At 39.1% G+C, this 15,244-nt stretch overlaps 2 protein-coding genes and 1 long non-coding RNA gene across 3 annotated transcripts in view; 1 reads left to right on the forward strand and 2 right to left on the reverse strand.

Annotated features, from left to right (window-relative positions):
- Window positions 1–15,244, forward strand: part of LOC133733788 (uncharacterized) — a 72,039-nt gene that overhangs the window by 3,075 nt on the left and 53,720 nt on the right. The gene's annotated exons all lie outside the window — the stretch shown is intronic.
- Window positions 4,536–5,328, reverse strand: LOC133731606 (uncharacterized). Its single transcript, XR_009856729.1, has 3 exons — window positions 5,259–5,328; window positions 5,070–5,168; window positions 4,536–4,950 (listed from the first exon to the last, which is right to left on the reverse strand). It is a non-coding gene; the product is annotated as an uncharacterized LOC133731606 (long non-coding RNA).
- Window positions 5,415–14,613, reverse strand: LOC133734286 (uncharacterized). Its single transcript, XM_062161911.1, has 12 exons — window positions 14,322–14,613; window positions 14,047–14,128; window positions 12,616–12,711; window positions 8,068–8,727; window positions 7,754–7,966; window positions 7,559–7,651; window positions 7,358–7,471; window positions 6,630–7,271; window positions 6,250–6,531; window positions 5,902–6,173; window positions 5,635–5,808; window positions 5,415–5,526 (listed from the first exon to the last, which is right to left on the reverse strand). The coding sequence occupies exons 4-12, from the start codon at window positions 8,725–8,727 to the stop codon at window positions 5,415–5,417; spliced, it is 2,562 nt and encodes an 853-aa protein (XP_062017895.1). The 5' UTR covers window positions 12,616–12,711; window positions 14,047–14,128; window positions 14,322–14,613.

The following is a 15,244-nucleotide window of genomic DNA, read 5'->3' on the forward strand; positions in this document are numbered from 1 at the left end:
GAAATGCCGCTTAGTGTCTTCTTTGGCAACGTGGTTCTTGACAGCTTTGAGAAGGTGGCGGTATGCCTTAGCAACTTGCAAAGCTTCAGCAGTCATTTCCAACAACTCTCTAGCTTATACAACCTCTTCTATTTCTCCACCCTGCATCATCAATTGAGGGGTTTCTCATCATGAATGGGCATACTCATAAGTCAATTTTGAAAACTCCACGGTAACAACAGATAAATGAAAACCAATTCATAAAACACAGACTCTAATTTTGAGAAAGGCCAATACGAAAGTTAAAAATTAACAAAAACATTACTCAAATCTACAGGAGGAGAAAAACAACAGAAGAAGCAGAACCATTAGCAAAATTACACAACCAACAGATGCATACAGCTGCTATAAGACATTAAGAGCTTAATTCGAAAAGAAGGGTTATGGGTGCCAATGAAACAAGATTGAAACTTGACTAGAGTCTAGAATCCAACAGTTCAAGCACAATGAATCATAAAAAGGGTTGAATTTCACAAAAACTCACAGAAATTAAATTAAAGCATGAAACTTTCGATATTATCTAATTGAAAACTGCGAATTGCAAATCAAACGTATCAATTAAAGTTTGAAAGGGTTGAAATTTCATACCAACGAAGAGCGATTTAGGGCTAGATGTGAGAGAGGCTGAGAGAGAAGGCTTTGGGGGTTTTCTTTTGGTTCGGAAAGATCTGGTTTCAGTCTTCAGAGCAGCCGCGCGCGCAGAGAGAAAGAGAGAGCAAGAGCTACTGAGCGATGAAGAAGCTGAAGCCGCCGGTTCCGATCTGGTTCTGAGCCGCTGAGACAAAGTGATATGTATAAGAGAGAGAGAGAGAGCGACAACAACTGAGCCGCTGAGCGAGAGAGAGAGAGGACTGAGCGGAGAGACTGAGCACGGAGGACCAGCGACGGGAAGTTCCGATCCGATCTGCTTCAGAGAGATCGAGAACAGAGAGAAAGAGAAAGAGGGATGCGGTAGAGAACAGGGATTGAGAGAAATAGGCTAGGGTTTTTTTATGAGAAAATAGATTTAATAAGAGAATTGGGCTCGTAGTTGTTCTCTAGTTGCGACGGCATTTTAGACGCAGTCGCCAAGTATTGGAAGTTTGCGACTGCAAACGTTCGCCGAAGATAAATATTAAAGTTTGGCTACCCCTTTGCCACGGCGTAGCAACTCAGTCGCAAGTTTAACGACGACGTAATTTTGCCGAAGCAAAAAGTCAATTTTTTGCGACGGCAAAAGGGTGCCGACGCGAAACGGGGTAGCCGTTGCAATTATTTTTTGTAGTGGTGGATGACTATGTCTATATATATATATATATATATATATATATATATATATATATATATATATATATATATATATATATATATATATACGTGAAATATATATATATCTAGATGGTGTGGCATTGTGATATGACTTGTGGTGATTTCATTCATGTTATTGAATTGACATTTATTCATGTCGGAGGTATATTTGATGATTTATATTGTTGAAAGAGTGATTTGAAATTATGGTGTGACAATTGTGAGTCGTGTGGGATTTCTTTAGATGTCTTGTTCCGAGGGTCGAAGGGTCTGAAGTCCAAAGGTTACAGTGGTAACCTGAGTGCAATATATTGTAAGGCTAAACCTCGGCCGAGGTGACAGGTTACGATTCAGTTAGAGGTAACTGTGTTACTGCATCATGAGTACGTAGTCTGTCGTATGCGTGCGGTCATGGTGGTAACTGTGTTACTGCATCATGAGTACGTAGTCTGTCGTATGCGTGCGGTCATGGTGGTAACTGTGTTACTGCATCATGAGTACGTCGTCTGTCGTATGCGTGCAGTAATGGTGGTAACTGTGTTACTGCATCATGAGTACGTAGTCTGTCGTATGCGTGCGGTCATGGTGGTAACTGTGTTACTGCATCATGAGTACGTCATCTGTCGTATGCGTGCAGTAATGGTGGTAACTGTGTTACTGCATCATGAGTACGTCGTCTGTCGTATGCGTGCAGTCATGGTGGTAACTGTGTTACTGCATCATGAGTACGTCGTCTGTCGTATGCGTGCAGTCATGGTGGTAACTGTGGTAACTGTGTTACTGCATCATGAGCACGTAGTCTGTCGTATGCGTGCGGTCATGGTGGTAACTGGGTTACTGCATCATAAGTACGTAGTCTGTCGTATGTATACTGTCATGGTGGTAACTGTGTTACTTCATCATGAGTACATAGTTTCGGAGAATGTTTATGGGGTTCTTTCTTTTGTTTATACATGAGATTTGGATTGCCATGAATTCTATTGTTTGATTTAATTGTAATCTCCTGAACTAAAATACACGCAGGGATTACTAGAATTTTAGATTGAGTGCTTTTGGGTGATCTCCTGAACTATTTTTCTATGCAGGGATTACTGTTTTATATAGTTTATTTGGGAGTACAATTGTGGTTATTTGAGTTTACTCATACGAGCTTCACAAGCTTACCGGGTTTGTTTTTTGCAACCCTGGTGCACTATTCCATGGTGTAGCGGTTATTCCTGCAGGTCAGGACCACCAGAGCTGAGTTCGAGGCGTAGTTGTTTAGGTTTTTAACCTATTTTATTATTAACTGTTGTTTGTATTATGCTCTTAGTGAGCATTTACATTCGTAATTCACTTCATTCGGGTTTCGTAAACACTTGTTGATTTAGCATTCGACTCGAGTGTTTGAGTCTTTACTAAGATTATACTTTTGGTTTATTGTTACTACTTAGATTAAATTGAAAAGGTTTCTTTGCAATTTCGGGAAGTTGGTTAAGTTATCGCGTTTCGGATTTGAATATTTTATTCGAAATTCGGGGCGTGACACAACTCCTCTCATCAAACAATCTTCCGACCGCATGAGGTATTTCTTAGTTGGGGAGTTGAGGGACTCCCTGGATGGCCTAGCAAGGGTCCACTAAAAAAGGCAAAAGCGCTCGCTCAGACAAAGTCCATGGTTGACGGAACACTCGCACAGATTATGCCTGACATATGGCTTGAAGTCACGCTCCAACAGCAACAATTCCCTAACCAAGAAATCCCTTCTTGACAGGGGACTTAGGGGACTTGTACATACATAACACTATTAGGCATAATCAGCTCCGATTGAGGTCTGCCTCTCACTGTCGGATTGGTCTAGCAGGTGGGACCTACAGAAACACCGCAGGCCAAGCTTTCGCCAAGCCTCAGGCTGAAACATGCTTTGACGCGCCGTCACGCACTGCTCAAAGTTAGCATCTTAGAGTGGTCTGAAAACATCAAACTGGAGCATATCAGTCCCAAATTGAAAATAAGACTGATCGAGGCCAGCACTTACTTCACCTATAAAAGGCCCATTCCTCTCTCTTCGTTCAATACGCATTTAATACTTACCTACCTCTATTCTGTCAATATAAATACATTAACTGACTTTAGCATCGGAGGAGAGAATACCGCTAACAGTGGTCCCCCTCTTGATGCTGGTGTACTTCATTTGACAGGTTGTAGCACCACTTACCTCACTAAATCATCCGGGACACCGAACTCCTACACTATGCCAAAAAACCCTTCAGACGACAGACTTTGACTGTCGTCTGATATGAAGAAAATCTGTCGTCTATTAAGCTGATATCTGATTGGTGTTCAGACGACAGTCAATGCCCGACGTCAGAAGGTGACTCAGACGACAGTCACCAAAAATATATCTGTCGTCTGAATGTTGCTCAGATATGCACAAAATGGTAGTATATGTGGTTAAATGTGATATCAGACGACAGTCAAATGTTGTTTTTATTTGAGTTTAGCAACAGACTTTAATAATTTTCTATTGTCTTAAAAAATAGGAGACAACAATAAAGTGTCGACTGAATGTGTAGAATTTAGAAGTTTATTTTCAAAATCTGTTGTGTGAACTTCATTGACACAACATTTTCTTTCATTTATCTATTGTGTCTCTTATTCTAAAAGGACTTTTAATTGTCCTCTGATTGTGTGGATGCTTGAAATCTCTTTGTTATTTCTGATGTGTGTACTCCTTTCAAACCACAGTCGTTGATAACATTCTATTGTTTGATATTGTTTAAAAAGACATTTATATGTCGTCTGAATATGGAGATAGTTGATGTTTCATTGTTACGTCTGTTGTGAGAAAGTATCATACATCACAATATTCTGTCGTGGGAATGAGACTAAGACTATAGAATTTTATTTTTGTCTGTTGAATCTTCTTGTTTCAGACAACAGTATTTTGCTTGAATTCTGTTGTTGGACGTTCAATTGTTCCACATTTTTATATTGTGTGATTTGGTTTAAAACCACAGAATTTGGCTTCAATGTGCCATATCAGAACCTGGAAATATAAGCAAACCACAATATATACCAATACCATTCATTTAGAAAATGGTACCATATATTCATCAAATATTTGGAAATCACTAACATGGTACCATATATTCATCAAATATCTGGAAATCACTAACATGGTACCATAAATTCATCAAATATCTGGAAATCACTAACATATCCACTGCAAATCATGTACTACCATTTCCATATTCCACCAATGTACATCAACTGTTGAAAATAATCAACAGATTAAAATCCATGGAGGCTAAAAGTGACTAATCAGCTGCTAAGGTTAAAATGATCGATAATAGCAAAAGCCGATCATTTGGTTAGGCTAAAAGTGACTAATCAGCTGCTAAGGTTAAAATGATCGATAATAGCAAAAGCCGATCATTTGGTTAGGCAAAAAACCCTCCAATATCTAGCTATATAGGCATGCTGATGTCAATATGCACAAAAACAAACCCTAACTATTCATCATCGACAAACCTCCTAGCACGCACACTACATATCTGGAAACATGATAACATGCTTCGCCCATTCTGCCCGAACTTGATCAATGTCCTTTTCTGTGTAAATAAGATTTGTCCTTCTTTCCCACTGCAAAAAACAAAAACAAAAACCAAGACCCAAATCAATTCACTATCATATATCCCCATGATGAAAAAGTCATACTGAAACCATGAAATACAATCTGTTATGGTATCAAAAACACATACTTTAGCTGCAAACTCCAAATTCTTATCTTCCACTATCTCCTTCATGTAGCGCATGATCCAATACCCACAAGTCTTACTATCTTTCTGCTCCGGAATGCCCTGAAAAAAAAAAATACACTGTACCATATCAGAAGCACTTAAGAGTATAAAACCTTAGGTGATAAGACCCAAAAAAGGCAATTAACTTACAGCAAGATTTTTCCATTGAATGGTTTTCCTCCCTTTCTTATTCTTGTGTGCATTGTAGAATTTAATGGAGCTTGCAAATCAAATAGCAGACCATCAGCATATATAATGCACAAACAACTCCTAGTTATCGACTTATACAGTGAAAAATCAGTTAACTTACTTGTCCAGAATTGTTTTCCATTCACCAGCGATGAGTCGCCTCTTTAACGGATCCATGAAGTGAATGGTTTCTTCAGCTGGATTCACAGCAGACAACGTCCAATGACCACTATATGCCATAAACAAAACTCATTATAAGTTTAAACTAGTTTATATAAAGCATTCACCAAAACTGCACTTTAACACAACATACTGCATAGTAATTCAATTTACACACCCTGAATTATATGGGACCAAATAAATCTGCCCAGACTTCCCATTTATGAACCGATTTGATACTAAGCGAGCTCGTTCGGTTGGATTTCCACAGCCACTTGCACCCGTGTGAGCAGGGTCGATAAAGGCGACCATGTCATTCATCTTAGCCTTCTTCAACACACCTTGAAGGTAGCTACATCGACATTTCACAACATTTCAACTGATTTCACAAATGAAAAATCACAAAACCTGACAAATAATAGGTAACTTTAACGTGTTGCATTACCTCATGTAAAAAACAACGCAGCTGCCTGAAATTTCCAACAAGTGTGTCATAGCATAGATGTCCTTTCTAAAGACAAAGGCTTTATGTGGATGACCAAAAAGTTCTGGTCCAAAAGTGGCGTGGATGGTTGCCCCATTCCGCAATCCAATGTTTGCCCAAATGCATAAGTCCTTTAAAGGTGCAGGGAGATTCGATGGCAGGATTTGCAAGTCTTCCTTATCATCAAACATATCTTTCTGTGGCCTATTAGGAATTTTACGCTTTGGTTTTTTCTAATGTTGTAAAAAATAAGTTAGATTATATTCCATAATCACATATGCAGAAGTAAACACAAAGAAATTGAGTTACCTTCCCACCAGGTGCAGGGGCAATAACAAGGTTCCTCGGCCAAGCGACACAAGTCCCAATGGCATCCTTGACCTTCACTATCTCATCTTTTATGGGAAATGGCAGCAAAGCTTCAGGAACAACAGTTTCTGTGATAGAGACCCGCAAATTCTCCTCTCCAAGTGGAACACCATGGATTGTTTGCTGTTTGGTCTCAAGGTCGACACTGATGATAGTTCCAATAGCCACAATGTTTTCCACCGTGTCAATGGCCAGTTTATACTTGGTCTCACCTAATTGTTCCTACACATGAAACAAATTAAATCCATACAGTTCTATATCCAAAAATCCATATCAGCATACCTACAAAGTTCAAGTATTTAGGCAAGCACGATATTTACCTCTTCACCATGTACTGGTGCCTCTAGTACAATGACATCTTCTCTAACCTCCTCTTCCAATATCGGGTTTAACCGTACCCTCTCATCACTGGGCTGCACAATTTCCTCTTCAACCTCGATGCTCACTTCATCTCTTAAAACCAACTTCTTCTTCACACCCTTCACCTCAGCTTCAATATTATCATGTGCAGCCTTCTCCGCAGCCTTCTCCCCATGGCGAGAACAACTCCCTTGTCCTGAACCAAGCTCATTAACTGCTGTGACAGGTTTGGGGGACTCAACAGGCAGCTCCTTCCCATTGACCTTCGCTTCTAGCTTCGCAATCCTCTCAGTCCAATAAGCTCTCTCCTCAGCTCTCTCCTCAGCATGTTTTCTATCCCTCTCCTCCTCCCATGCAGTTCTTTCCTTAGCTAACAAAACTTCCTTCTCCTCCTCTAGTATCTTCTTTAGCGATAACCTAGTCCTCTGTTCAAAAGTCATCTTTTGGCGTTTTGGCAAGTTGAAATATAAATCGGGCTTGACATTGCCACCAACACCTCTAACCCTACCTCTATGCTCCGGATTCCCCAATGCAAGAGTGAGCACATCATCAGACCCAGATGTGGCAATTTCCCCTTCAGCCTCCCTTTTCCTTAAATGTTCCTGATTCAAAATATCCGCGTTAAATGGTGCAATAGCATTACATCCATGCATATATAAATTAATATGAACTTGATGTCCATACTTACAATTTTTTCGGCTTTCTTCTCTACCTCAGGTTGTTTGAAGTTGCCATTCCTATCTTGCCGAGCCTTGATCCACATTGTAGCTCTATCAAGTTCTTCTAAAGGGACACTTTCAGACTTTGACAAATGAAAACACAATGAATTAGTTAATATTCTGTACATATGTATTCAGATTTAGTTGACTCATCTAAATATAACACTAACCAGTTCTTCCATTAAATTTGCATAACCTTTGCGTGACATACGATGAGGATATTTATTCTCCTTTCGCTTTGCAATTTGGGCTTCACGTATTTCCTGCAAACCATAACATAAGTAAATTAGAAACTACAATGAATATTCATAGAGAGAGCACCTTCTCAAACCCAAAAACACAACGAATTTTATCAAATCAGTAACCTGGAAGGTAGCTGAAAGCCTATCAGCAACAAACTGGTGCCAAGTATCCTTCGTTATGCTTCGGTAATCATCTGGAGGATTTTCTAACAGTTCTGGTTCATCCATATAAGGGATGATGTACACGTTTGTTAACTTGCTCTTGAACTCTCTCCATTTAGTTGCAGCAGATGAAATCACCATTTTTTTAAGCTCTTTAGGCACCACAAATGCATCCTACATACATGTACAATAAACTAAGCTACTGTAATGCAAAGCTAATTAACATGTAGAATATATATATAAACTAATCAAGCTGAAATATGGTCAGTAAGTACCTTTATAGATTCCCATATCTTTTCCTTTTCATCTAGATCCACTTCTCTCCAATCATTTATTGAGATAGGGATCTTCGTACGTGCCAACACCCCAATGTAAGACTGCATTTCTTTTGCAGCCTTACCAACAGGTTCTCCTTTTTCATTAAACTTCACAGTGAGCCTCTTTCCTCGGATAAGCCTGTTTGTAATGCGGCTCATCGTAACCATTCCTCGCTTCAGCAACTTCAATCCACCAGTTCTGTTTTCATCATCATCCTCCTCAGACTTCTTGGTCTTACTGGAAACAGACTTGTTCGTTGACTTGGTTGATGACACAGCTTTGTTGGACTTAGCAGTTATAGTCATGGTAGTCCGAGACTTCTTGGGGGAGGCTGCCTTTTTGGTAGTCCGACCCTTCTTGGGAGAGGCAGCCTTTTTGGTAGTCCGACCCTTCTTGGGAGAGGCAACTGTTGATGTAGTATTAGACTTCTTGGGAGAGGCTGCTTTTTTGGTAGTTTTAGATATGGGATTGGCAGCCTTTTTGGTTGATGTCTCAGCCCCTTCAATTGCCGGAATTGGTGTTGCTGGTTTTGTCCTCGATCGTTTCATTGCCACAGCCTTAATCCTTAGAGCTATGGCTCTTGCAGAACTTGATGATCCAGCAGAGGGCGACATCATCTGAAACACATAACCCAAATGCATGTTGTTAGCTACATGTTAATACTATCATGATAAGAAGCAGTTAATAGTTAAACAGAATATCAATAAAAATTAACTAAAGCAATAGTGTAACAAGAAACAAATGGATGAAAGTGGTCTGTGTATATTATTCTTAAACTTGTAGCCTACTTTACAAAGCAAGAAATCAAAACAAAGAAAAGCAGCCTATACTAATATCAGCCTATATAATTAAACACGTCGACCATCCTCATTCTCAACCCATATTCCTTCATCGCCATCTCGAATATAGGAGCTAGGCAGATCACCAACTACATCATCAAAGCTCTCAATCGATGGCATTGTAGGAATGAATGGGTGCTGTTCCAGTTCAATATCTTCCAGCTCTTCATCATTACACCCTCCTTGGTAGTCTCTTTCCGGGCACCGTACTACCACTGACCATTGATCATCAAGGGGGTCTTGTATGTAGAAAATCTGTTTCACATGGGTAGCTAAGACAAACGGATCATTTAAATGCCCTACCCTATCAAGTTTAACCAAAGTAAACCCAAGTTCGTCTACTTTAACCCCCCTAGCTGACTCCACCCAATCACACAAGAAGACGGGTATCCTAAACTTGTAGTAGTCCACCTCCCAAATTTGTTGTATCCTGCCGTAAAAGTTCATATCATCAGTTTTAGGGTTTTTATCCCTTGCACTAGCAACTTGCATTGCATCAGCAACCAAAAAAACCCCGCTATTTTGAACTGATCGTACTTTGTCACGCTCTGAAGTGTTAAAATCAACCCCATTCACATGGTAACCAGCAAATGTAGGGACCTCCATTTTTGGTCCACCAGCCAACCATCTAATGGTTTCAGGAACATCATTATCGGCAAATCTCATTTCATTTGCAACCTACAAATAAATTGACATGTCAAAAGTATGGAACCACACAAGTTTATTGAACTCGAAACTCAAAATTGAATAGACATTATACTACTTCAATGAGGTCGAAGATAAGTTATGTACCCTCTCCTTGAACCAACCAGCAAAGGTAAGGTTCTGTTTGTCCTTCAACCACTTCTTATTTTTTTTGAACCTTGGAAAACTCAACTTTAGGAATTCCATATGCTCTCTGCAATGGAAGAAAAACTAAGCAAATGAGCAACATAACTGAACACGCGTAAGGTGATATAGTACAAATGATCGAAAACAAAACATAAGTAAAATTATTACTTACTTGAAATATGGGATTGCATCTTCAGTGTTGGTGCATACACATAGGTGGGCCATGTCAAGCAGCTTTCTGTCGACATTAATGATGGTGGCGCCTGATAAAGGCTTGCAGCCATTTAAGAGCCCAAGTTTGGTTCTCCAAGGGATCCCAACAGTGGTACCCTCTCTAGGAAGCATACGTTCCGAGCAAAACTCAACTGCCTCTTCTACAATGTAACACTCTGCAATGCACCCTTCAATCCATTGTCGATTCCTCACATATCCTTTGAACACTTTCATGTACCTCTCAAAAGGGTACATCCATCTAAAAAATACCGGACCACATAACTCGACTTCCCTAACAAGATGGACAGTTAGGTGAATCATTATGTCAAAAAATGATGGTGGAAAGAACTTCTCAAGCAGGCAAACTGTATCGACCAGGTCTGCTTGCATTTGTTGCAATTTTGAAACGTCGATCACTTTACTGCATATTGCTTTGAAGAATAGGCAGAACCGAATAATTGCGTACCTAACTGGTTTCTCCAAAACTGAACGTAATGCAACAGGGAGAAGAAGTTGCATTATAGTATGGCAATCATGTGATTTAAGACCAGCAAGTCGTAAATCCTCCATTGACACCAGATTGCGTACATTGGATGAAAACCGAACTGGAACGGTCATATTGAAAAAGGAACTGCAAACAATCTTTCTCTCATCTAGGAACAAGTTCCAACTACCCAAAGGCAACTTGTCCCTTTTTGCAGCAGTTGTAGGCTTCAAATCAGTCCGTATACCCATTTCGACCATGTCTAAACGAGCAGCAGCCCCATCCTTAGTCTTCCCAGAAATGTTCAACAGCGTACCAAGAATAGCATCACAACAATTCTTCTCAATGTGCATCACATCAAGATTATGTCTTACCGGAAGATGTTCCCAGTAATCAAGTTCGAAGAAAACAGACCTTTTTTTCCAGCAAGGTCTGTTTTCATCTTCAAGCCCGTTATAAGGGGGAGGAGGGTTTTTCTTGCCAAATGGTCGATTTAGACCTTGAACTCTGGTCAACACCTCCTCTCCAGTTAATGGTGTAGGAGCTTCACCCTCCTCTATGGTGTTGTCGAAAGCAGCAGCTTGCTTTCTATAAGGATGATGTCGTGGCAGCCATCGTCGATGCCGCATGAAAGCCATTTTTTTAGAGTGCTTCAACCTATAAGGTCTTGTCTGTTCAACACATATTGGACAAGCATTGTATCCTTTCACAATGCTTCCCGATAAATTCCCATACGCGGGAAAATCGTTAATTGTCCATAATAGTATCGCCTTCAGTTTAAAATACTCTCCTCTTACAGCATCATATACTCTCTCAACCCCATCCCACAACACTTTCAAATCATCCACTAATGGCTTTAGATAGACGTCGATGTCATTTCCGGGCTGTTTGGGTCCAGAAATTAACATAGTCAACATCATGTACTTCCTCTTCATGCATAACCATGGAGGAAGGTTATAGGTGATAAGTATAACAGGCCAACATGAGTATTTGCTACTTAGAGAACTATGTGGATTAAACCCGTCTGATGAAAGCGCTAATCTAAGGTTCCTATTTTCTAGACCAAAGTCTGGCCATTTTGTGTCAATCATTTTCCAAGTTGGGGAATCGGCTGGATGCCTCATCATTCCATCTTTCTTTCGATCATTGGCATGCCAAGTTAGCTCCTTAGCTGACACTGTCGATTGGAACATCCGTTTGAACCTTGGGATCGGAGGGAAGTACCATAATACCTTCCCCGGAACCCCTTCTTTCTCAGATTTGTCCTTTCCAAGTTTCCACCTTGATTCACCACAAGTTGGACAACTGGTCGCATCAGCATGCTGCAATCTGTACAAGATGCAGTCATTTGGACAAGCATGAATCTTTTCATACCCCATCCCCAATGCGGAAAGTGTTCTTTTAGCCTCATAAGTAGACCCTGGTAAGTCATTTCCTTCTGGAAGCAAGAGGCCAATCATAATTAACATATCTGAATAGCACGCATCAGTCATGCCGTGCTTTGCTTTCAGATTGAATGTTTGTATCAAACCATTCAACTTGGTTGTCTTGGTACAACCAGGATATAGAGGCTTATCTCCATCTTCTACAAACTGCATAAACTCATTCGAGTCTTCCGAAATCTCCTCATCCTCACTACCCTCTAACCCTACAGCTTCGGCTTGTATGCCTAAATCAGGATTGATTTCGACTGTTTCAGAATCCCCTCTAAGAGCATGCAAGGCAGAAGCAGATGGTTCTCCATGCCACTTCCAATGCTTATAACTAACATCAATACCGTTAAAAAATATATGGTCCTTAATCAGCCCTATACCACCAAAATCAGTGTTATGGCACTTCAAGCAAGGGCAACATATTTTATTTATGTCCCTTGCATTATCCGATGCAAATTTCAGAAATTCTTCAAGTCCTAACTGAAAATGTAGTGATCTTCTATCAGCCTTCATCCATGACTTATCCATCTTATAAAGACAAACAAATGTATCAATTACAATATTAACATTAGACCTTGCTCATCATACAATTCATACTTAATACCAGCCATGTAATAATTCGACATTGCTCATTTGTAGTCCAGCACAGGAAAAATGAAAAAAAAAAAAAAAAAAAAAAAAACTTGTAATGATCATGGAACTCACCAAAAATTGATTTAAGTCAAAGCCAATTCAAACACCACAACTTGTTTCCACCACTTAACGTGTTGCTTAATTCATGATGTCACTGATTTTTCAACTCTGCAAATCATAAGACAGTGTCAATTTGTTTGACGTGTTAAGAGTTTCATTATGTATTCAGCATCAGATCAATAGCAAAGGTGAAAAACCATAACCACAAGGTCCCTAATTTACACGTCCACATGGAAATGGCTACCATCAGATTTTGAGACAAAATACTTGCAGTTCACATGATTATGACAAACCAACTTCTTACAGTTCATACAAAATACACAAACCCATAGTTGACTTTTCAAAACTTCAATAGGGAATAGCCGAACATTAAGAATTGTTTTGCTGTCCAACCATTGGATGGTGATCAATCCACATATTCAAAAAGGGCTCATGAAAAACTTTAACAGAAAATAGTTAAGAGCAGAACAAATGGAAAATATCGTTTAGAATCTGACCATGGTGGGTTAGAGTATGAAGTAGAAAACTGAGATGACTGGAACTAAATAATTGTAAGTTTCAACAAGGTCAGCCCACTCTACTCGGATAAAGCCCTACAAATATAATTACTAAATTTTGATTGTTATGAGTTCATGACAAACTTGTTATATCTGCTCACTGCTTGCATATAATGGTTTCCAGAAAGATCATTATATATGCAGCTGTTATGAACTAATTAGACAGGTAGTGAGGAATTTGATCTGGTAAAGAATATAAGAATCAAAATAAACAATCAGCTAATAGCTAAACTATCAATTACAAAGAAGAATTGGGTGCTTTGTTAAATTTCTCATTAACCAAAACAAACTATATATCCTTCTTTGACAAAGAAAAAAAGAAATTATCTTTCTCTTCAACACAAGAATAATTGTTGTTCTGATTTCATTACATTTTCACTCAAAATCCTTTTGACTTTAAAACCTTAACTTAGCATTGATTATCCTTTTATCCGATTGATGCAGAATACAGTATGAAAGTTAGTTACTCATGCATTGTTAGTTGTCACACATAGTTCTCGTTCACCTACCTGTTGAAATTGATTTGGCATCCTATCGATGGAGTTGGAATGCATATATATTTCTATTTGGTTTATGTTAAGAAGTGAACCAAACCTATTGCTGATAAAGATTGACTACCACTGCATGCATTTCAAAAAAAAAACAAAAGATCGACTACCACTGAAACATTCAAAAGCCTTTTATCTGAACTGGTATTTCCGTCAAAAGAAGAGATGCTTATTTAAGTGGGTCTCTGAAAAGTTTGTTGATGAGATGTGGGAATCGTCAATCACAAAAAGTAAATGAACATGCATGATTATAAATTTTCTAAATGGATCATCTCATAATAGAAGAAGAAAAGAACATGTATTTAGCTACCATATATCCATGAGAAGAGAAGACTTACCAAGATGCAAGTTCAAAATTGATCTCACAAACTACTTCATTTTTCCAAGCTTGGTCACCAGTTCTCAACAATCAAGTCATCTCTAGATATTAATTGTAAAGTCAATATCAATTCCCAAACAAAAAGAACAGTAATGAAATATAACAAAACCTAAAACGAAGATGGAGTAAACACGAAATCAAAATACCCAACCCAAATCATGAATAAAGAGATAAACAACCCAGAAAGAGATTCAAAGCAATTACTTAAACAATAGAGAATTGGGAACTCGGTACCTTACGAGAACTTTGCGTACTCAAAGTGGCAATAACTCGGAGGCTTGGAAATAGCAGATCCACTTAAGAGCAGCGGAAGAAGACTATGGAAAAGATGACGAGCTACTGTAGTAGTGATAGATAAAGAGCTACTGATTGAGACCCATGAAATTTGCAAAGAGGTTTGGATGATTTCGCGATTTAGGTTTGAAACAAAGACTCAGATGTGGAATGAGGATTTCTTCGTCTGTCGAAGAGAGATGGGGAATGGACGGAGTATGAGGTTCTTCGATCTGGGTTCTCAGTTATGATTAGGGTGTTTCGATTTGGCAAGAAATTTGGATTTTCATCAGTTGGAATGGTTTCAGCTGTGAGAGCGTTGCGAGGGAAAAGTTTGCTCTCTAGCCGCGCTTTAGGTTTTAGTTTTCATAAAGTCGGGGAGAGAATCTCATAAAGTGTTCCAAACTAAATCCCTTATTTGCCAAAAAAAAAAAAACTAAATCCCTTCATGTTGTGCCAAAAAAAAAAAACAGGACAAAAAAATCCAAAGCCAATTTACTCCTTTGACGACACAACTTATATCTGTCGTCTGAATACAAACAAAAAAAAGAAGCTACGACCCAAAACGAAATCAATTTATCTCCTTTGATGACACGACAGATAACTGTTGTTTGAAAATAAACTTAATTCTCAAGACCATCTTTGTATGGTATGTTGCATATTCAGACGACAGTTTTTACACTGTCTGTCGTTAAAATATATCAGACGACAGAAACCAACATGTCTGTCGTTTGAGCTCTGTCGTCTGAAGGGTTTTTTGGCATAGTGCTAGTCCGTGTTTCCATGAAGAGACTACATTTGATCTCCATAACCACATCTTTAGCTTCATAAACTTCAACAAGATCTGAGGAGAGAAACGAAAACATATTCCCCACGATAAGATC

Source organism: Rosa rugosa, chromosome 2 (genome assembly GCF_958449725.1).
Source record: "Rosa rugosa chromosome 2, drRosRugo1.1, whole genome shotgun sequence".
NCBI lineage: Eukaryota > Viridiplantae > Streptophyta > Magnoliopsida > Rosales > Rosaceae > Rosa > Rosa rugosa.